The 20,758-nt window shown below is 49.9% G+C and overlaps 1 protein-coding gene across 1 annotated transcript in view; it reads left to right on the top strand.

Annotated features, from left to right (window-relative positions):
- Window positions 1-14,211, top strand: part of DNMT3B (DNA (cytosine-5-)-methyltransferase 3 beta) — a 45,156-nt gene extending 30,945 nt beyond the window's left edge. Inside the window, exons 14-20 of the mRNA XM_015426174.1 lie at window positions 806-951; window positions 3,254-3,344; window positions 3,457-3,605; window positions 5,666-5,751; window positions 7,331-7,400; window positions 11,381-11,499; window positions 14,070-14,211. Of these exons, the coding sequence (XP_015281660.1) occupies window positions 806-951; window positions 3,254-3,344; window positions 3,457-3,605; window positions 5,666-5,751; window positions 7,331-7,400; window positions 11,381-11,499; window positions 14,070-14,211 (803 nt within the window). The remainder of the gene's footprint in view (window positions 1-805; window positions 952-3,253; window positions 3,345-3,456; window positions 3,606-5,665; window positions 5,752-7,330; window positions 7,401-11,380; window positions 11,500-14,069) is intronic.
- Window positions 14,212-20,758: the final 6,547 nt, after the last annotated feature.

Genomic DNA, 20,758 nt, shown 5'->3' on the forward strand with positions numbered 1-20,758 from the left:
GGGGGTGGGGGGAACCGGCGACGGAGGCTCCCCTCCAGGAGGGGAGGGAGGCGGCGGACGGGCCGTGCAGGGCCCGTTCGCCAGGCAGGATGGGTGCTGGAGGTAGGGAAGCCGGCGGACGGAGGCTATCGGCTCCGTTCGCCGCTGGGCTGAAAGCGTCCCTTACCGTATGTGGGGAAGATGGCCGCTCAGAAGAGCTGGCTCCGATGACTGGCTCCCTCCCCTCCCAGCCACCTAGCCAATGGCAGGGCAGGTTGGCTGAGGGAGCCAGTCATTGGAGGCAGCTCTCCTGAGTGGCATATTTTCCACCCATACACTAACGGGGCGCGTTTTAGAATTTTGGCACCCAAAACGCTTTTATTATAAGGGAGAGATTACAGAATAGGATCCTCGTTTCAGCAAGCCACGGGCAGCAGTATAGACCACGGTCCCTGATAATCTATCTAAGTACAGTGCAGCTCTGTTGCCCGTGTAGAAAAGCCCTCTTGAATAATTCAGTTTTGCATAGTTTGCGGAAAGCCAGGAGAGGGAGCTCCTTCCCGACCTCCACCGGCTTCATTTAGAATCCGCTTGTCTCGGGAGGGGTATAAATCCAGTTTCCTCCTCCTCATTGCCGCTGGCAGAGTGTGCTACTGTGTGCTGAGAATTCCCCATTCTGCAGCTTGTGTCCACGTCTAGCCCATGCTAAACGCTGCACATCTGTTTGGTGTAGATGGTCTTGCCAACTGGTAGGGAGACTTGAGAGGGACCTGAACGCATTGAGCTGGATATCCATGTTCTCACCCACGATACTCCTTCCCGATAGGTTATCTGGTGCTGCGGGACCTGGGCATTAAAGTAGAGAAATACATTGCCTCCGAGATCTGCGAAGAGTCCATAGCGGTGGGGACCGTGCGGCACGAAGGGAACATCAAATACGTCCATGACGTCCGGAACATCACCAAGAGAAACGTGAGGAGATGCGCACAGCGTGACCTGTGTTCTTGACTGTACAGGCACTGGCCAGTCTGTCCTGGGCCTGGGCCTGGCTTACTGGCTGTGGGGTTTGGGGCCTACCCAGAAAGGCCTCAACCCAGCAGAGGGTTGAGCTGCCCTGAGCCTGCGTGTGGGGAGGGCGGGATATAAATGGAATGAAATAAATAAAAGGTGGAATGCAGACGGTTTCTCCAACAGCCCCTGAGCTAGAGATGTAAAATTTCCGGAAATTTTGAAGCTCGGAAAAAACCCCGTTTTTTCCGGAAAAAACCAGAAATTTTCGGAAACATTGAAAAAAATGCTACATTAGCATTTCTTTTGTCTTTTCTAGTTTGAAAGTCATTCTGTTACTTTAGAAACATAAAATATGACTATGGACATTTTTACTTGGCATGAAATTATCACAACTAGCATATTAAAAATATAGTGTAGCCAAACAATTGTTACAGAATACCCACCCACATGCAAAAACAAAACTGAAACTTTTTTATTTTCTTCTGACAATCGCACCTCCTAAAGGAAGAAATGCATCTTGTTCTTGCATTGGAGAGTTCAGTTTGTAACCTAGGACTTCCTTGTCCTCAGTGCACAGAAATTACATCTGTCTGATTTGGAAAATATTTGAACACCTGGTCAAAATATTTTATTCATCATCTTAAAATAAAACGTTCCATAATCAATTTCTTTTCTTTTCTTTTTTCAATTTTTCCAATTTTTCGGAAAAAAATAAAAAGGCTTCAGGAAAAAAAACCGTTTCCCCCCCCCCGGGCCTTCACATCTCTACCCCTGACCTTATTGGATGCTCCTTAGAGTACTGTTGGGGACGGCAGCCCATTTTCAGTATTGCACTAGGTCTTGCTGCCCTAAGGGATGGCTTCTGACCAGGAGCCTTCTGCCAAGTCTGACAGAGGGTTGGCAGAATCCCTTGGGCCCTTCAGCCTGTCCTTCAGGAGACCCTCTGTTCTAATCTGGCCTCTGCCACAGACTTTGGAGATCAGGGGTCCCCGACATGGTGCCCCTGTCCAGCGGGGCTTCTGATTGGCCATTGGAGATCTTGATTGGCTGTACGGATTTAAAAAGCCTCACTTCAAAAAAGATGTGGACAGAATGGGGCGGGGGCAGAGGAGAGTGACGAGGATGATCGGGGGCCTGGAGGCCAGGCCCTGTGAGGAAAGGCTGAGGGACTTCTTGGGAAGGTTCAGTCTGGAGAAGAGGAGGCGGTTGAGGGGGGACAGGATGGCTCTCTTGAAGTCTTTGAAGGGCTGTCATTTAGATGAGGGCAGGGAGCTGTTCCTGTGGGCAGCAGAGGAGAGGACTCGCAAGAATGCTTTAAATTAAGGGCGGGGAGGCAACGGCTGGATATTAGGAAAAACGTTTTGATGGTAGTTGTTGTTCAGCAGTGGAATTGGCTGCCCAGGGAGATGGTGAGCTCCCCCTCCCTGGCAGTCTTGAAGCAACATCTGGCAACATCTGGCAAGCAAGTTAAGCAAATCCTTGTCAAGGATGCTCTAGGCTGATCTCGCATTGAGCTCTAGGTCAGGGGTGTCAAACATACGGCCCGGGGGTCGGATCAGGCCCCCGGAGGGCTTCTATCAGGCCTGCAATGGAACTGGCTGTCTCCTGCTTCTTCTTCCAGTTCTGCTGCTGCTGCGTCATCGTAGGTTGGCAGCTTACTCAAGATTGCAACAGCACAGACATATTGATGTAATAATTCAGAACAAGAGGTGTCAGTTATCAGACTCTATTAAATAAACAAAATATTGCAAGAATGCTGAGGTTTTAAGCATGTTTTTATTTTAAGGTTTTTTTTAAAAAAACCTTTCGTGTTTGTGTCCTTTATAAAGTTTATATCTCCGCTACCTGGCATTACCTTTTATGACACACATGGCCCGGCCCGACCATGTCAGATCCGGCCGTCATAACAAATGAGTCCGACACCCCTGCTCTAGGCTGATCCTGTATTGAGCAGGGGGTTGGACTAGATGGCCTGTAGGCCCCCTCCTTGTGGGGCTGTGTCTTTAAGAAAGGGGGCGCCCCTCCAGCCCCACTGTATGGGCCTGGAGAAACATTCTCTTGGGAGCAACCTGACAGCTGCCCCCTGAGACTACTCAAGGGAAGAGAAGTCTCCGAGGGGAGATTGTGCTGAAGATCCCAGTTCTTTGGCTCAGTGATTTTATCAAGCGGCTGAACTCGGATTAAAGGGCTGAACGAATATTCAAGGGGAAGTCTTGCTCTTTACCTTTTGATAGCGCTAAGCACGCCCATCGGTCTGTTGCAGATCGAGGAGTGGGGCCCGTTCGACTTGGTGATTGGCGGGAGTCCCTGCAACGACCTGTCTATTGTGAACCCCGCTCGGAAGGGCTTGTACGGTAAGAAGGAGGGGACAAGCTTAGCGGATTGGTCCGAGTTCATACCAGGGGTGCCGATGCTGGCGGCGTCCATCTCATCCTGTCCGTCCTCCTCCCTCCTCTCCCTTTTTAGAGGGGACCGGGCGGCTGTTCTTCGAATTCTACCACCTTCTCAATTATGCCCAGCCCAAGGCTGGGGAGGAACGCCCTTTCTTCTGGATGTTCGAGAACGTCGTGGCGATGCGAGTGAACGACAAGAGAGACATCTCTCGTTTTTTGGAGGTAAGAGAGCCGCTGGCTGGTCCACACCACGCTAGTCAAACCTCTCTTTGTCAGGTATTTTTTTTGTGTCAGTTCAGACACAACCATTTTAGCAACCGGCTCCTAATTGATTTCATTTACCTGTTCATACATAAGAACATAAGAGACGCCAATGTTGGATCAGGCCAAAGGCCCATCCAGTCCAACACTCTGTGTCACACAGTGGCCAGAAATACCAGGTGCCATCAGGAGGTCCACCAGTGGGGCCAGGACATTAGAAGCCCTCCCACTGTTAACCCCAAGCACCAAGAAGACAGAGCATCACTTGCCCCAGACCGAGAGATCCTATCTATACCTTGTGGCTAAGAGCCATGGATAGACCCCTGCTCCAGATGTTGATCCAATCCCCTCTGATAAGAACATAGGAGAAGCCAATGCTGGATCAGGCCAAAGGCCCATCCAGCCCAACACTCTGTATCACACAGTGGCCAGAAATACCAGTGCCATCAGGAGGTCCAGCAGTGGGGCCAGGACATTAGAAGCCCTCCCACTGTTGACCCCCCCCCCCAAGCACCAAGAAGACAGAGCATCACTTGTCCCAGAGTCCCTATCTATACCTTGTGGCTCATAGCCACTGATGGACCTCTGCTCCATGTGCTTATCTAATTCCCTTTTGAAGCCATCCATGCTTGTAGTCCCATTGGCAAAGCTGGGCTGAGCTGTTTTTGAGGGGAACGGCTTTCTTCCCTTTCCACCTCTTTGTCGCGCTTCTGAATCGCTGAGGTGTGCTATTTGAAATGTCCGTAAACACTCCAATCTCTTTTCTTCTTCTCTCTTCTTCCTAAAATACCGCTTTTCCCCATGCCCTTTTCCACCATGTGATCTTCCTCGTCCTTCCCCCCGAACGTTCTAAGTCGAGCGCTGTAGCACTTAACCAATATAGCACTTCAGCATTACAGCGGCACCACTGAGACGCATTGACTCCATTGAGAGACTAAATTTGTTTTTAGTGCTATAGTGCTCAACATAGAATGTTTTTTAAAAAAGGGGCAAGGGGAAGAAAAGGTAAAAAAGATCACGCGTCAGACCACACTGGCTCTTTAACATATGGTGTTGTTTTGGAGGGGAATCCTCTTCCCATTCTGTTATGTCTTAAGGCAATAGAGTGGGTGTTAAGTCGCTTGCTTAACAAAGTAGTCGGAGAGTGATTCAGCAAAGATTCAGCTTTATTCATCAACTCGAACACAACTCCAACACGGATCAACATCTGATAGCCAGATAGGGTTGCCAAATGGGGCCGGGGAATCCCCCGCTTTGAGGGCCCGCTTTTTCACGCGACAAAAATCGAGCCCGGGGGAAACCCCACCCCCGCGTGCGCGTCACCCGGATGTGACGTCGCACGCTGGGGGCGGGCCACAGCCATTTGAGGGGAAAACATTTGGCAACCCTATAGCCAGAACAGCTTTTACACTGCAGCTGTCCTGCTTTTAAATTCTCCCGGCTAATGTAGCCACGCCTACTGTACATTTAGCAACCAATAAGGTTGTATGCATAAGGACCAATCACGGACGTTCCCGCTCAGGGAGCTTGCTGACAAGTGATTGGTTGGTTCTTCCTGGGCCACCAATGCGATTGGATGGATTTGGATCCTAGCCCAGGACGAAGCTTAACATTGTACTTCAGTTAGATGATTCATGTATTGCAATGGCAGCTATTGAATACATTACAGTTGGTTAGCTTAAACATAAGTTCTGTTAACCAACTGCAGTGTTTGGACTGAAGAACTAACCAATCAGTAAGCCTATGTTTTAGGCCGGAACAACTCTCATTGGTTCCAAGCCCGGTATCTCTCTTGGTCACTATCTGTTTGTTGGGTGTGGTTTACACCCAATCGTACATAAGTCAGCCTGGTTCTATGCATTTTTTGTCTTGTGTTGTTATGAGCTGAATAAACGAAATCACTTGTTTAAGAGATGCCTTGCTCTCAGTTCGGAATAAATCCCATTTCCCACACTGTGCCTAGTCCGGCCGTCCTGGGATGATACGTTTCTCCTTACCGCTTTCTCTTTTCCGCTCTCCAGTGCAACCCAGTGATGATCGACGCCATCAAGGTCTCGGCGGCTCACAGAGCACGATACTTCTGGGGGAACCTGCCTGGGATGAACCGGTAATTGGGGAAGCCCTTCTTTTTCTCCCTGTCTGCTTCTTCCACTGTGCTTTGCTTAGGAACAGCCCCCACATAGTTTGAGGGTGCTACTCTTGTTCGTTAGGGCTGTTGTTGCAGCCAAATTGATTAGAACAGGGTGCTCGGGAACAGCGGCAAGAGGTAAAGGAATTTTACACAGCGCAATCTGCAGATAAGTGGGACTGCAGCTGTCGTACGGAAGCACTTTGAAATCCTACTGGTTTCAGTGGAGGACTGAAGCATAAATCTATCCCAGCAAGGTCAGTGGGATTGCAAAGCAGGGTTGCCAGACAACCCCCCCTGGACATGGGGGGGGGTCCCCCGGCAGGCCCCCTGCCCCGCTGTTGATCAGCTGGCCAGCAGGGAAAAATTACCCCCCAAAAGAAGGAGGTCCAGCCGACGTGCAGTGACATGTCTTAAGTCACTGCCCACATGACCTGGAAGTGACATCAGGATGTCAGGGGCATGGGAGCAACACTCTGGTATTTGGGCAAAAACTCTGTGGTAATAGCCAAATTCAGAAGAAGAGGAGGAGAAGAAGAGGAAGAAGAGATTGGATTCGTACCCCGTCCTTCACTACCCAGAGGAGTCTCAGAGCGGCTCACAATCTCCTTTTCCCGCCCCCTCCCCACAACAGACACCCTGTGAGGCGGGTGGGGCTGAGAGAACTCTGACAGAAAGGGCTCTTTTTCAAGGAGAGCTCTTGTCAGAACCATGGCTTGCTCATGGTCATCCAGCAGGTGCAAGTGGAGGAGTGGGGAATCAAACCCAGCTCTCCCAGATCAGAGTCCGCACACTTAACCACGACACCGAAGAAGAAGAAGAGGAGTAGTAGTTTAGAGTCCGCCCCCTTAACCACTACACCAAACTGGCCCTGAGGCCCTCCCACTGTTGCCTCCCCCCAAGCGTCAAGAAGGCAGAGCATCCCTGTCTCAGACAGAGCATTCCATCTAGACCTCGTGGCTAACAGCCACTCATGGACCTCTGCTCCATCTGTTCCTCCAGTCCCTTCTTGAAGTTGTTTATAATTGTAGCCGTCACCACTTCTTGCAGCAGTGAATTTTAATTATTTAATTAAACGTATTAATTTATTTATTTAAACGTATTAATGACTCTCTGGGGGAAGAAGGACTTCCTCTGGTCTGGATGACCTTCGGCAAGCCATAGTTCTGGCAAGAGCTGTCCTTGAGAAAGAGCCGTTTGTGTCAGAGCTCTCCCAGCCCCACCTGCCTCACAGGGTGTCTGTTGTGGGGAGGGGAAGGGAAAGGAGACTGTAAGCCGCTCTGAGACTCCCTTTGGGTAGTGAAGAGCGGGGTATAAATCCAGTCTCCTCCTCCTCCTCCTCCTCTTCTTCCTCCTCCTCTTCTTCCTCCTCCTCCTCTTCTTCTTCGCCTACTGCTCATTAATTCCGCCGAGTGCCCACAAGTTCTTGCACTGTCAGAAAGGGAGAAAAGCACTTTCATGTCTACATTCTCTCTCCCATGCATAATTTTGTAAACCTCTCGGTGGATAGGGGCAGCATGCCGGATCTGAGGCTGTAATGAGTTTTGTCTGTTCTTAGGCCGCTGGTGGCATCCAAGATGGATAAACTTGAACTTCAGGACTGCTTAGAGTACAGCAGGACGGCCAAGGTAAGACCCGCTGCTCGATTTGAACGTTTTTCTTTTATACTCCTCTTTTTGGTCCGATGATCCTCAGAGAATGGGGTTTTTACATACAACATCTGATCATAATGAAAACAGAAGAAGAGAGAAGAGATTGGATTTATACCCTGCTCTTCACTACCCGAAGGAGTCTCAGAGTGGCTTACAAACTCCTTTCCCTTCCCCTCCCCACAACAGTCACCCTGGGAGGCAGGTGGGGCTGAGAGAGCTCTCTTGAGAACTGCCCTTGAGAGAACAGCTCTGAGAGAACTTGTGACTGGCTTAAGGTCATCCAGCAGGGGCAGGTGGAGGAGTGGGGAATCAAACCCGGTTCTCCCAGATTAGAGTCCGCGCACTTAACCACGACACCAAACTGTACTTTGGTGAAAACAGACAGTTACATATCATTGATCCATCCCTGTAATGGCGGCACGTCCCTCCAAAATGGGAAGCCGGCAAAACAAAAGCGTTTTAGCCAACTTTCTTCAAGCTTAGCCAGAGGGTGCAAAGAAACCAGTACGAGAGCCAGCATGGTGCAGTGGTTAGTGTTAGGCTAGGGTCTGGGAAACCCAGGTTCGAATCCCAGCTCGGCCACGGAAGCCTGCTGGGTGGCCTTGGGCCAGTCACACACTCTCAGCCCAGCCTACCTCACAGGGCTGTTGTGAAGATAAAATGGAGGAGAGGAGAATGATATCAGTTGCTGTGGGGAGGAAGGCGGGGCACAAATTAAGTAAATGAAGAAATAACTTTAAAAATGTGCCTCATGAGGGAGGGACGGGGACGGACCTACTGTGAAACTAATGAAGGGCCCCTCATCCTGGAGGGGCCCTGAAGCAACTTTATTTTAATGAGTGAATTTTTCAACAAAATTGGGAGTTTTTTAAAGTGTTTGTTGTTATTAAAATAAGGCTGTTTTCAGTGACAGAATCAGAAGCCAATGGGTTGAAATACTTAATATTGACCTTAGAGCCAGTTTGGTGTAGTGGTTAAGTGCGCGGACTCTAATCTGGGAGAACTGGGTTTGATTCCCCACTCCTCCACTCGCAGCTGCTGGATGACCTTGGGCACGCCGTAGTTCTGACAAGAGCTGTTTCTGTCAGAGCTCTCTCAGCCCCGCCTACCTCACAGGGTGTCTGTTGTGGGGAGGGGAAGGGAAAGGAGTTTGTAAGCCGCTCTGAGACACCTTCGGGTAGTGAAGGGCGGGGTATAGATCCAATCTCCTCCTCCTCCAATACCCGTGTCATATGGCCTCAAAATGTCCCTGTAATTGATCAGGTTTCAAAATTTCCTCGGGGGCTTGCAGCACTGTTGCCCTGTTGTTGCTGGTCGAGAAGCCCCCCCCCCAACAGTTCAAGCTTCAGGGTCCCGAAAATGTAGGTCCGCCACTGCGGAGGGAATTCTACGATCTTGGTGCCGCCACCCTGTCTTGCCTGGCCACACGCATGAGCGTCCCTAATAACAATTCAGAGTGGAGGAGGGGAGAAAATATATCCTCAGCCTTCTACTGTGCAACGAGGTGCAGGAATCGCAAATGGAGGACATGCGCTTTCCTAGTGTGTGCTCTCCGTTGCATTCGCTGAAGCCCCGTGTTTCTTCTCCCCGCCCTCCTTCCCCTCCGGGGAAGATTTTCTCCTCTCCCTGCGGCCTCCTCAGCCAATCCCTGCCCTCCCGGGCAGAATATGTCAAGCATTCCGCAGATGTGCTGGTATATGGTGGACCGTCTGCTGTGGAAACTTGAGGCCGGGAGACCGTGTCCCCCACGGATGAATAGAGGGCTGAGGACCTCCGGACCCTTTCCACATTCCTGAGGAGTCGGCAATGATCTTTGGGTTGGCCCGTCTTCCTCTGTCTTCTGACTGGGTATTTTTAGCCGCTGGGATGCCTTCAGGGCCAGTGTCAAAGGGAGGCGGCTCCCTCGCTCTCCTCCCAACCGAAGAGCAGACATACCAAGCGCCTCTGAGGGCGTTCCTGGCATCCAGCACGGATGAATGGGAATCTGGACTGGACGTGCCTTTCCCTGCTTCCTGGGGTTTAATTCTACGCCCGCCCCCTCCTCCGGCCTCCCTTTCTCCAAGCCAGGATCCTGCATCTTTAATGTCCCCTTTGGTTGCCACCTCTAAGCTGAGTGAGTGTGAGCTAGCTCACAGTTTTTTTAGCCTCCGGCTCACACGTTTTTGTCCTAGCTCGGGAAGGAGGGCTCCAGAGTCAGCTAATCGATGCAGCAGCCAAATGGCTCGCTCACAGCTTCAATGCCAGCAGCCCACCGAGTAGGATTTTTGCTCACGAGACTCCACGGCTTAGAGGGAGCACTGCTCATGAGCAATGGTCCCTCTAAGCTGCGTGAGTGGGAGCTAGCTCAGTTTTTTAGCCTCTGGCTCACACGTTTTTGTCCTAGCTCGGGAAGGAGGGCTCCAGAGCAAACGAATTGATGCAGCAGCCAAATCACTCGCTCACAACTTTTAACGCCAGTAGCCAGTGTTCCCTCTAAGCTGAGTTAGTGTGAGCCAGCATGCAGGTTTTTTTAGCCCCTGGCTCACACATTTTTGCCTTCGCTCAGGAAGGATGGGTCCAGAGCAAACTAAATTTATGCAGCAGCCAAATCGCTCGCTCACAACTTTAACGCCAGTAGCTCACAAGGCAGAATTTTTGCTCAGAAGACTCCACAGGCATTGGTTTATTTATTTATTTATTTATTTATTCGTTAAATTTATACCCCGCCCTCCCTTGTAGGGCTCAGGGCGGCTTACATGGCAAAAACTTGCTCATAAAAACATCAATACTTTAGTATATTTAAAAACATACTGTACAGATTTAAAACCCAATCAACTAGTAAAGTGCTCAAACTACACAGCGTCCATACCAAGATATCAGAGAGGACAAACCACACACCAAACATCCCCTGGTAGGCATAGTGTAAGAGATGCCAAACAGATGTTCCTCAGATGTTCCTCTTCGCCTCCTAGGGCCCTCGCCCCCCCACATTGATGGGGGGCCAGGTCCCTCTGGCCATTGGCAGGGGGTGGGGTGGGGGGTGTCATAGGGTTGCCAGATCCAGGCTGGGAAACTCGTGGAGATTTGGCAGATGGAGCCTGGGGGGACAGGGACTTCTGGGGGTTACAATGCCATAGAGTCCACCAGTGCTACCTCTAAGCTATGGCATCTGGTGAGAAAAAAAATTCCGCTTTGGGAGCTACTGGCATTAAAGTTGTGAGTGAGCCATTTGGCTGCTGCAGAAATTAGTCTGCTCTGGAGCCATACCTTCCTGAGCTAAGCCAAAAATGTGTGAGCCGGAGGCTAAAAGACTGTGAGCTAGCTCACACTAACTCAGCTTAGAAGACGAGAAGAAGAGATTGGATTTATACCCCGCCCTTCACGACCCAAAGGTGTCTCAGAGTGGCTTACAAACTCCTTTCCCTCCCCCTCCCCACAACAGACCCCCTGTGAGGTAGGTGGGTCTGAGAGAGCTCTTTCAAGAACAGCTCTTGTCAGAACTACGGCTTGCCCAAGGTCATCCAGCAGGTGCAAGTGGAGGAGTGGGGAAACAAACCCGGTTCTCCCAGATTAGAGTCCGCGCACTTAACCACTACACCAAACTGGCTCTCAAACTGGCTTAGAGGGAACACTGGTTCAACGAGGCTCAGTTTTTGACGGAGTTATGCAAGGCCCTTCGAAACACAGGCAGTGGGCTGCAGGGTTCCGTGACTTCCGCATGGCGCTTATTGAAATCCACATTAGAGGGAACACTGGAGTCCACCCTCCAAAGCTTCCCATTTTCTCCAGGACAGTAAAAAGCCCAGTAGCACCTCTAAGACTTAACAAAATTTTATTGTAGCATAAGCTTTTGAGAAACACAGCTCTCTTTGTCAGTTCTCCGGGGGAAGTGTTCTACGCAGTCTAGAGATGAGCTATAATTCCAGGGGGTCCATATGTGGCTCTCAGCTTTGCTCTTTCATTCCCCCCCCCTTCAGTTGAAAAAGGTCCAGACCATCACCACAAAGTCCAATTCGATACGGCAGGGAAAAGCCCAGGCGTTCCCGGTGCGCATGAACGGCAAAGACGACAATTTGTGGTGTACTGAACTAGAAAGGTGAGATGGCGGAGGGGGAAGGCAGTTGGCGGGGGCGGGGGAGAGGATACAGGGGGAAATGGAGAGTGGGGAGGGCTGTGGGAAGGCAAACTGTGGTTCACAGAATCCAGCCTCCGGAATAAGCACAAATACTTGCGATGCCGACTCTTGGTCACTAGGGGCGGATTATAGCTCCAGAGGGGTTAGCCGAGTTAGTCTGTTCCTGCAAAATAGTAAAAAGCCTAGTAGCGCCTTTAAAGTTCTTCACCCCCTGGTGAAGGCAAGAGGAGGGGACAGACGATTCTCCCAGTGGGGGCAGAGTTCCACAGTTTGGTGCCACGACTGAGAAGGCCCTGTTCTGGGTACCCTGCTGCCTAATCTTAGAAAGCTGAGGGCACCCAAAGCAGGTCTCGGAAGATGACTGTAGTTGTTGGGCAGGTTCATAAGGTGGCAGGCAGTCCTTCGGGTATGTCGGACCCAAACTACATCGGGCTTTGAAGGTCAAGAATTCTGCCTGGAAACGAACTGGGAGCCGGTGCAGATGTGCCGAGACTGGAGCGATCTGGTCCCTACGACCCGCTCCGGTTAACACCCTTGCAGCAGCATTTGGTACCGGCTGAAACTTCCAAAGACGTCTGAAGGGGTTTGCAATTGCGTTCAAACTTCAGAGGACCCGTCTGTTGTTTTCGTGCTGTCCTTTCAAGGCAGGCTTGTGGGCGACGTTGGGATTCCTCGCGCATGCTCGAGATGTTGGAAACACGACTGGGAGGGATCAGCTCCGTGGGATGTTGGGGGCCGGCGGGGGGGGGGAGGAACAGGGAAGCAGAAAGAGGGAATGGGGCCCAACAGGTGAGACACCTGTCCCTCAGGTCCCTCTGCTGCTGCTGCTGCTTTATGGCCACATATGGGGCGGACAGAAGAACAGCTGCACGCAAGCCAAACCATGACAAAAATTCCTTGCCCCCCTCCCCTCCTTGCAGGGTGAGCTCAGCTTCCACCCATATTTAGAATGCAAGTGACAGACATTTCCATCCACGGAATTCTTTGCCTTGCCTCCTTCGGGCGATCTGTCCACCTTTTCAACATCATCCCCTCTCAGGCCCAGTTTTAAATGATTGATTAAATGCTCCTGGGTTCAGCCGGAGGTGGGTTTATGATGGCATCCGCGCCGGCCAATCAGCACTGTACACAGCCGGCTTCTGCGGCGAACGGGCAGAACTTGAGCTTGTTGCTTGTGATCTTCCTCATGGGGGCACTTCCATGATCCAGTTCTGGACCTTTGGCATGCATCAGTTTGGAAAAGAGACAACTAAGGGGGAGGATACGATAAAGGTATATAAAATTGTGCCGGGGGGGGGGAGTTGACAAAGAGCACTTTTGCTCCCTCTCCCAAAATACTATAACTGGAGAGCATCCAATGCGGCTGATAGGCTATAGAGTCAGGACGGACAAAAGGAAAAAAATTCTTTACACAGCAAGGGATTAAAATGTGGAATTCGCTGTCTGAGGATGCAGTGATGGCTACAGGAATAAACAGCTTTAAAATGGGATTAGGTAGGCTTCATGGAGGGTAAGCCATAGCGGCTGAGGGGAACCTCCACATTCAGAGGCACTAATCCTCTGAATCCCAGAGCCAGGAGGCAACAACAGGTCCTGCTGTTGGCCCTCCAGAGGAACTGGTTGGTCATTCTGTGAGGCTGGATGCTGGACTGGATGGACCCTCACTGGTCTGATCCAGCAGGGCTCTTCTGATGTTCTTATGAAGGCCTCGGCCTCTCTGCCCTGTTGTTGGTCCTCCAGAGGAACTGGTTGGCCACTGTGTGAGACAGGATGCTGGACTGGATTGACCCTCACTGGAGGGCTCTTCTGATGTTCTTATGAAGGCCTCAGCCTCTCTGGGCTGTTGTTGGTCCTCCAGTTGGCCACTGGGTGAGACATGAGGCTGGACTAGATGGGCCCTGGCCTGATCCAGCTATGTTATTTCGGTGTTCTTTAGTGGGGAAGGCATGGGCCTCTATGCCCTGTAATTGGCCCTCCAGAGGAACTGGTTGGCCACTGTTAGAGACAAGATGCTGGACTAGATGGGCCCTCAGTAGTCTGATCCAGCAGGGCTCTTCTTATGTTCTTATGGAGGCTTCGGTCTCTATGCCCTGTTGTTGGTCGTCCAGAGGAACTGGTTGGCCTCGTTGTGAGAAGCGATGCTGGGACTAGATGTACCACTGGTCTGATCCTGCAGGGCTCTTCTTATGTTCTTATGAAGGCCTCGGCCTCTCTGCCCTGTTGTTGGCCCTCCAGAGGAACTGGTTGGCCACTGTTAGACAGTATTCTGGACTAGATGGATCACAGGTCTGGTCCAGCAGGGCGCTTATGCGCATCCAGAAGATGCTAAGAAGTGCTCCCCCCACAGAATATGCAAAATAGCATGGAGTGGGCAGGGGTGGGGAGCACTACCAACGATTCCATAAATCATGTCATGTGGAGGCGAAGGCCCGCTCCTGGGTCTGGTGGGGAGTCCCAATGCATCACCGCAGGGCCTGCCCTGAAAACGCTGTGCGTGCTAATGGTTCTGTCTCTCTCTTGCCTCTTTACAGGATTTTTGGCTTTCCTCTCCACTACACAGACTTGCACAACATGGGCCGTGGAGCTCGTCAGAAGCTGCTCGGCAGGTCGTGGAGCGTCCCGGTCATCCGCCACCTCTTTGCTCCGCTCAAGGATTATTTTGCTTGTGACTAGACGGCCGTGGGGGGGGGGCAGGGGGCAGCGCAATTTTTCCCAGGTAAAGCTGCCAGTGGGAGGGAGATGAGAACAAGGCAGCAACTCCCACCTTCCTTCAAGGAACCCCCCCTCATACGCCCAGGGTCACTGGAAGGAAAGGACGGACTTTAAGAGGACCTGAAGGGGAGCTTCCTTTGACCCAACTGTGACCTTCTGCTCTCCCGTCATGGAGAACTCTGGGTGTTTGTGGGAAGCCCCGAAACATTCGTTCATCATTCCGTGTTTAGGAAAAGCGTCACCTCAGTAGCCACCTCAGGAACAGGTGTTTTTTTTTTTTTGGATGGGGTCTCTGCACAAGAACCAAAACTTGAAAGCGTGAAGAGCCACGGAATCCCTCCGACTTTGATTCTGAGCCAGGCGCCTACGGGAAAAGCCAGGAGAAACACAGCTTTCCTTTTTTAAATCTTTTTTTTTAATATAACCAAAAAAAACCCCAAAGTTTTTCAGTTTTTTTTAATGAGACGGCTGCTGCTGTACAGCGTCGGACAAAACAAAAAAAGGTGAGAATTCCCAGGAAGGAATTTAGCAGAAACTGGTTAGAGCAAAAGAAGAAACAAAGAACCTTCAAGGGCATCTGGGTTTACTTTGAAACTACGCTCCTCTGTAGGCACAACAAATGTGTTCTGAATGCAGAATGTGATCCTTGGGCAGGGCGGGGAATGGAAATGGGATGCTGGATCCTCCTGGGATCTTTATTCTGTATATACTGCTGCAGGGAGCAGAAGCCGTGCAAAGACATCAGTGAGGTACGGCGCAAGCTCTGACCTTCTGAGCGGGCCTCGTGCGAAGCCATTCTAGGGGCAGGGAGGAATACCCTCCAGGTGAAGCGAAGGGAAAAGACCCCTTCGCATTTACCGAAAGGAAATCCTACGAATGTTTGTGTCTTATTACCGAAAGGAAATCCTACGAATGTTCGTGTCTTATTACCGAAAGGAAATCCTACGAATGTTCGTGTCTTATTACCGAAAGGAAATCCTACGAATGTTTGTGTCTTATTACCGAAAGGAAATCCTACGAATGTTCGTGTCTTATTACCGAAAGGAAATCCTACGAATGTTCGTGCCTTAAGTCATGAGGAAGGACTTCCCCCTCCCCCTGCCAATTGCACCGTCCCCTTGCCAGAAGAACAACTGGAAAAGTATCCCTGCAGAGCACCTCTCCTCCACAACTGCTTTGCCCGAAATGGGTTTTACTCCAGAGGAACACGGGGATTGACCCTTCGTGATGCTGCTGTTTACGCTGTTAAATCTTAACCTAGATTAGGATCCGGCTACCTGGGAATAAAATAAATTTTTGCTTATTTTTGTCAGGTTGGGTAAGACCTTTGGAATTCAGCGTCCCTCTGAATCCTCCATACCTCTACCGTGATGTGCCAACAGATATCCTCGGGGGGGACACTGGGGTACAGCCTTTGCAGGCTCACCTGTACAGGTATCTGCATGAAAGACCTGGAGTTTAGGCCTTGCCTTTCTCTAGAGGGTGCATTTTTCCAGGATCCTTTCACGTCTCTGCTGGTGCGTGCTGTGCCACATGTCGAGAACAAAGGGACTTCTCCCAATCATGTCAACCTACTGCCTCAACTAGCGCTCAGGGGCTTTCCCTTCCGCCACCCCATGTTCCTTCAGAGACCGCATCTTGAGCTGCTGGCGGGAAGCTGAATGTGCTGGACGACAAATCAAGCAATAGACTTAAATGAGTTCTCACTGGGAGTTCTGCAGGCAAAGAAGCACAGCTGTGCTTTAGCTGCCACCAGTCATTTAGGCCCGGTTTTATCACGAGACCTTGGCAGTGCGACTTTTGCACAGACTGGTGGTTTTGTGTAAGCTGTGCCGCAGCCTGCACCAAGCAGCCACACCTGCTTCATTTGCACGCCAAAGGTCGTAGCCCTTGTGGAGGTGACGCTGCCGTGCCAACGCAGCTCGCGTGGCTACCGTGCACTGGTTGCCGCGCAGTTTGAAGAAGACACTGCACACCAAAATGCTTTGTCCCGTCCACCACATTTAAAAGCGGGCTTTCAGCAGGCTATGTGTGGGAGAGCTTCCTTTTGCACTGAGCTCAGACTGGTCCAGAGTTTCTCATCGGATCTGAAAACTAAGCTGCGTTCTGATTTCATCCAATGGAAGCAAGAATGTATTTCCCCGTTTTGAGGTGCCCTTCCCCACTAGTGGAATGTGCCAGTGTCGAGACTTCAGCTTTGCTCAGGTATCTCTCCGGCAGGTTTTGCACTGAACGGCGAGGGTTGGACTCACGGCTGAACGTCTCCCCCTAGGGGAGCAGCAGCCCCCCGCGAAAGCAGCTGCTTGGGAATGGAGGGGGTGGTCAGTGGCCGGAGCCAGTGGCCTTTCTTGTCCTGCCTGGTGCTTGACTCAGGGATCCCCTCTTCCATTGGCGTCACCCCCTGCAGTTCTTGAATGACTCTCTCTCTCTCAGCTGACTTGACTTGCCCTACTCCAGAGAAAGTAGAAACAATAGCGAGATCACGGGAAGGACGCAAACCATGATGAAAACAGCCATGATGTGGTATTATGAATATATATTTAGACTGCTGCCTTGCAGTGAGTAATATTTCTTCAACAAGTAATAAAGATGTATGCATACACACAACGGAATCTGCATATACTACCGTTTCACACGACAGCTTTTTCTAAGTGTGCTGCGTGAGTAACGTTAGTTTACACGTCAACAATTCTAATCTGTGAAATTAACACTCAACACTCTTCCCACTTCAGTGAAGCATTCTTTATGTGCTCAACACGGCTGTTTTCATCATTGTTTTCTACTCCAGGGAAAGGCATTTTAAAGAACCCTCGCTTAAGAGTCTCTGGGACAAAGCTGCAGTTTTAGTCTCTCCTCTCTGAGTCAGTGCGAGCAATCTAAAGTAGATAGTCTGGGAGATGCCGTAGGAGACCTTGGAATTCTGAACCCCCTGTTTATGCCCGAGTGTTTTGGTCCGCTCACAGATCAACAGTCCAAATCAGCTGGAGGATAGGGATGTTGCCGATGTTGTTATGTGCCTTAAATATTTGCTTGTGGGGCTTCTGCTTGTGTTTGTTGTTTTCTAAGCCAGAATGGCAGAGCTGCAGTTCTGTAGGGAAATGTAGGCATGTTTGCTTCTCGTTATCTCACCATTAAAAACAATATAATTATCAGTCTGGTGAGGATGAGTGTTGGAAAGCGAAGCAGTACACTGGCAGGGCAGGGATGGTTTTTCTTGTCGTTTGACTTGCACAAAAAAAGTAGAAGTAGAAATGGGGGGGGGGGTGCCATGGCCAAAGCCACATTGTTTTGCTGCATTTTGGGGTTGTTTTTGTTGTTGTTGAGAAAAGTGCCTTTCCCCCCAGACGTGTCTTTCAGAAGCTGTTGAAAAGACCTTTTCCTCTTGTTGGTGCTACATTTTAAAACTTTTTTTAAATGTCAAAACTACGTTTTAATACAATCTTCTTTTTTTAAAAAGTCATGACTAGTTTTTCTCTCTCTCTTTTTAATTAACTTTCTAGACTGAAAGCTCAGTGCCAAAGTATGAAGAACCATAACTGAGCCTTGGAGTGGGCGGGCGGGTGTATATGTGTGTGAAAAGAACTGTTTGCTACAAAGTTTTTACCATGAACATTTATCATTGTTTAATTAAAGGCAGTGTTTCTCTGTCACTCAGCATCCTCTTGTTCTTTCTTGAGTCACAGATGTCCATTATTAAGTGAACTGGGGGGGGGGGTGGAATAGGCTTGCCAAACTCCAGGTGGGTCCCGGAGATTTCTTGCAATCCCAACTGATCTTACAGCCATCAGTTCTCTTGGAGGAAATGGCTGCTTTGGAGGGTGGACTCCATGGCATTATATACCCCGCTGAGGCCCCTCACTTCCCCAGATCCCATCTTCCTCAGGCTCCACCCCCAAATCTCCAGGAATTTCCCAACCTGGAGCTGGCAACTATACACTGGCAGGGGAGAGGGATCGGAAAGATGCACACTGGCTTCTGTGGGGCAGCCAGTTTAGGTCTTTGTAATGTTGTCACGGCTCAGGTGGGGGGGGGGGGGTCACCTGCCGCTGCCACCACTCTGGTTCCAGGCTCCCTTGAGAAGGCCCAGAGCACCCTCCCAAGACCTTCAGACTTCCCTTTTGGCCAAATAATAGGCGTGAGGACCAGGCAGAGTGAAACAAGGCAAAAGTTTATTTTATAGGACGTCAAACAACATGGTGCAGAATAATAACAGTAAGTGGGTGAAAAGAAAAGAAATCAAATGCCCTTCGTGTCTAAATATATACTGTCCCTAGCTCACTATTCCAAGTGACACTAGACTACTCACCCTTCCCTCAGGATGAGGGTCTCTTCCCTGCAGCAGCCTTCCTTCTGGCTCTGCCCTCTGGAAGAAAGAACAGCTTCTGCTCTGGCACCAGCCCTTTTGTTCCCCAGCCCTCTTCTTCCCTATTGGTCAATTTTGGCTCCAAAACCCCTCAGGGGCTTCTGGGAGTTGTAGGCCCAGCCTCACCTACTGCTAGCCAGACTCCCTGGGCCTAGTAGGCCTCTGGTGGCACAGCCACTACCTCCTGGGTGGCACAGCCCAGATCATGACAAATGTCATGGGGGGGGGGTGAAAGGAAGGAAAACAGGCCACAATTCCTCTGGGCGTAGAGCAGGGGGGTCACAGGGGGAGTTGGGGGGTTGGCTGTAAACTTCCTGTGTTGTGCAGAGGATTGGACTGGATGACCTACCCAGCTCTGTTTCCATGTTTCCAGCAAGAGACCAAGAGAACAAGATTCAAAGTTCTTTTATAGGATGAAACAGACACTGCTTCCGGGAAGGGCGGGACATAAATCTAAATAATAAATAAATAAAAGGGTCAGGGTCTAGAATTCCAAAATAAAGTTCACCAATTCCATCCTAAAACACAATTCACTTTTACCCTTCTTTCAGAGTACATCTTGCATTCCTTCTAGGGAGAAAAGGAAAAACATACCCTCTACACATACTTCACGGGAGATAAGGATGGAACGTCAGTTATCGGACATTGTTAAATAAACAAAATATTGCAAGAGTGCTCATGTTTTAAGCATGTTTTTATTTTAAGTAAAAAAACCCCTTTTGTGTTTGTGTCCTTTATAAAGTTTATATCTCCGCTACCTGGCATTACATTTTATGACACACATGGCCCGGCCCAACAAGGTCTCATTTATGTTAGATCCGGCCCTCATAGCAAATGAGTTCTTTTTTTTCTTTTTTCTTTATAAAATTCTATTATATTTAAGTAAGAAGTAAGCCAAAGAATATAAGTTCAGTAGGTTACAAGAGGGAATAAAAAGATAGATTTTAAAATATCAACATGGCATCTCACTCATTGACTAACACAACCTCTGTGCACTGGAATTTTCTCAATAACAAATGAGTTCGACACCCCTGATCTAGAGGATTGGATTTGCAGACCCTGAGTAAGGCTGTTGTTGGATCCCAAGCATTCAAAATAACTCCACGTTGAAAAGCAAGCAAGGTTTATTTCAAAGCGTTGGTTTAACCAGAACAGGACATTGTTAGGAATAACTACAGGTAACCAGGGAAGGCATAATATAGACATTTGAACCAGGTAAGGACCAATGAGCCCAGTTCCCGCTGGCGGGAATAGATCATACAATTCGCGCCCATTGCATGGGAACGCAACAGTTCTATAATGTCAACACAGGTTCAGTTCACATGCTAGATATCCAAAACATTCTAGGCGGAGCTTCCCTCCTACACCCAGCTGCACAACCTTGGCGAGTTCCGCGGACTACATAACATAACTCAAGTAAACAAGGAATGAGAGGGGGGGGTTGGTGAAGGAAACTACACAGGAACCGGAATGACAATGGCAGCTAGCTGACATACTGCCCCCTCAAAAATACTCATTAACCACCACCTCCCGGAGGGTCCGGGAGACCTCCCGGTTTGCCCGGGAAACGTCTGTGGAATTCCCGGAGCAGGTAAGGGGCCCGAATATCCCCTACTTCCACTCATTCGCGGTGCTGGGGTCCGAAATCAACCCACTGGATGAGATACCAAAGTTTACCACGTTTCAACCTGGAATCAAGAATGTCATCAATCTCAAAATGTTCCTCACCCTCCAACACTATGGGAGGGGGAGGGGCATGGGCAGGCCTCCATGCACAGTGACCAGGATCTTTTTTTAGCAAACTCATGTGGAACACAGGATGTAGAGCCTTTAAATTCTTAGGTAATTCAACGTCAACAGCAACATTATTCAAAACACGGCGTACTTTAAACGGCCCAATAAATTTCCAACCTAATTTTTTGCTTGGGCGCAGGAGTTTGATGTTTTTAGTAGACACATACACAAAATCGCCAGGCTTGAGGCCCCAACCCTCCACCCTTCCTCGATCAGCCTGACTCTTGTACGCCTCTTTGGCCGCATTCAAAGTAGAACATAATAATGGCCAAGATTCTTGCAAAGATTTACACCATAACCCCGCATCAGTAGGCTGCAGAGGAGCATTTTCCCTCAGAAAAGGTAAAGGGG

Source organism: Gekko japonicus, unplaced genomic scaffold (assembly GCF_001447785.1).
Source record: "Gekko japonicus isolate JY-2015 unplaced genomic scaffold, Gekko_japonicus_V1.1 scaffold291, whole genome shotgun sequence".
NCBI classification, from domain to species: domain Eukaryota; kingdom Metazoa; phylum Chordata; class Lepidosauria; order Squamata; family Gekkonidae; genus Gekko; species Gekko japonicus.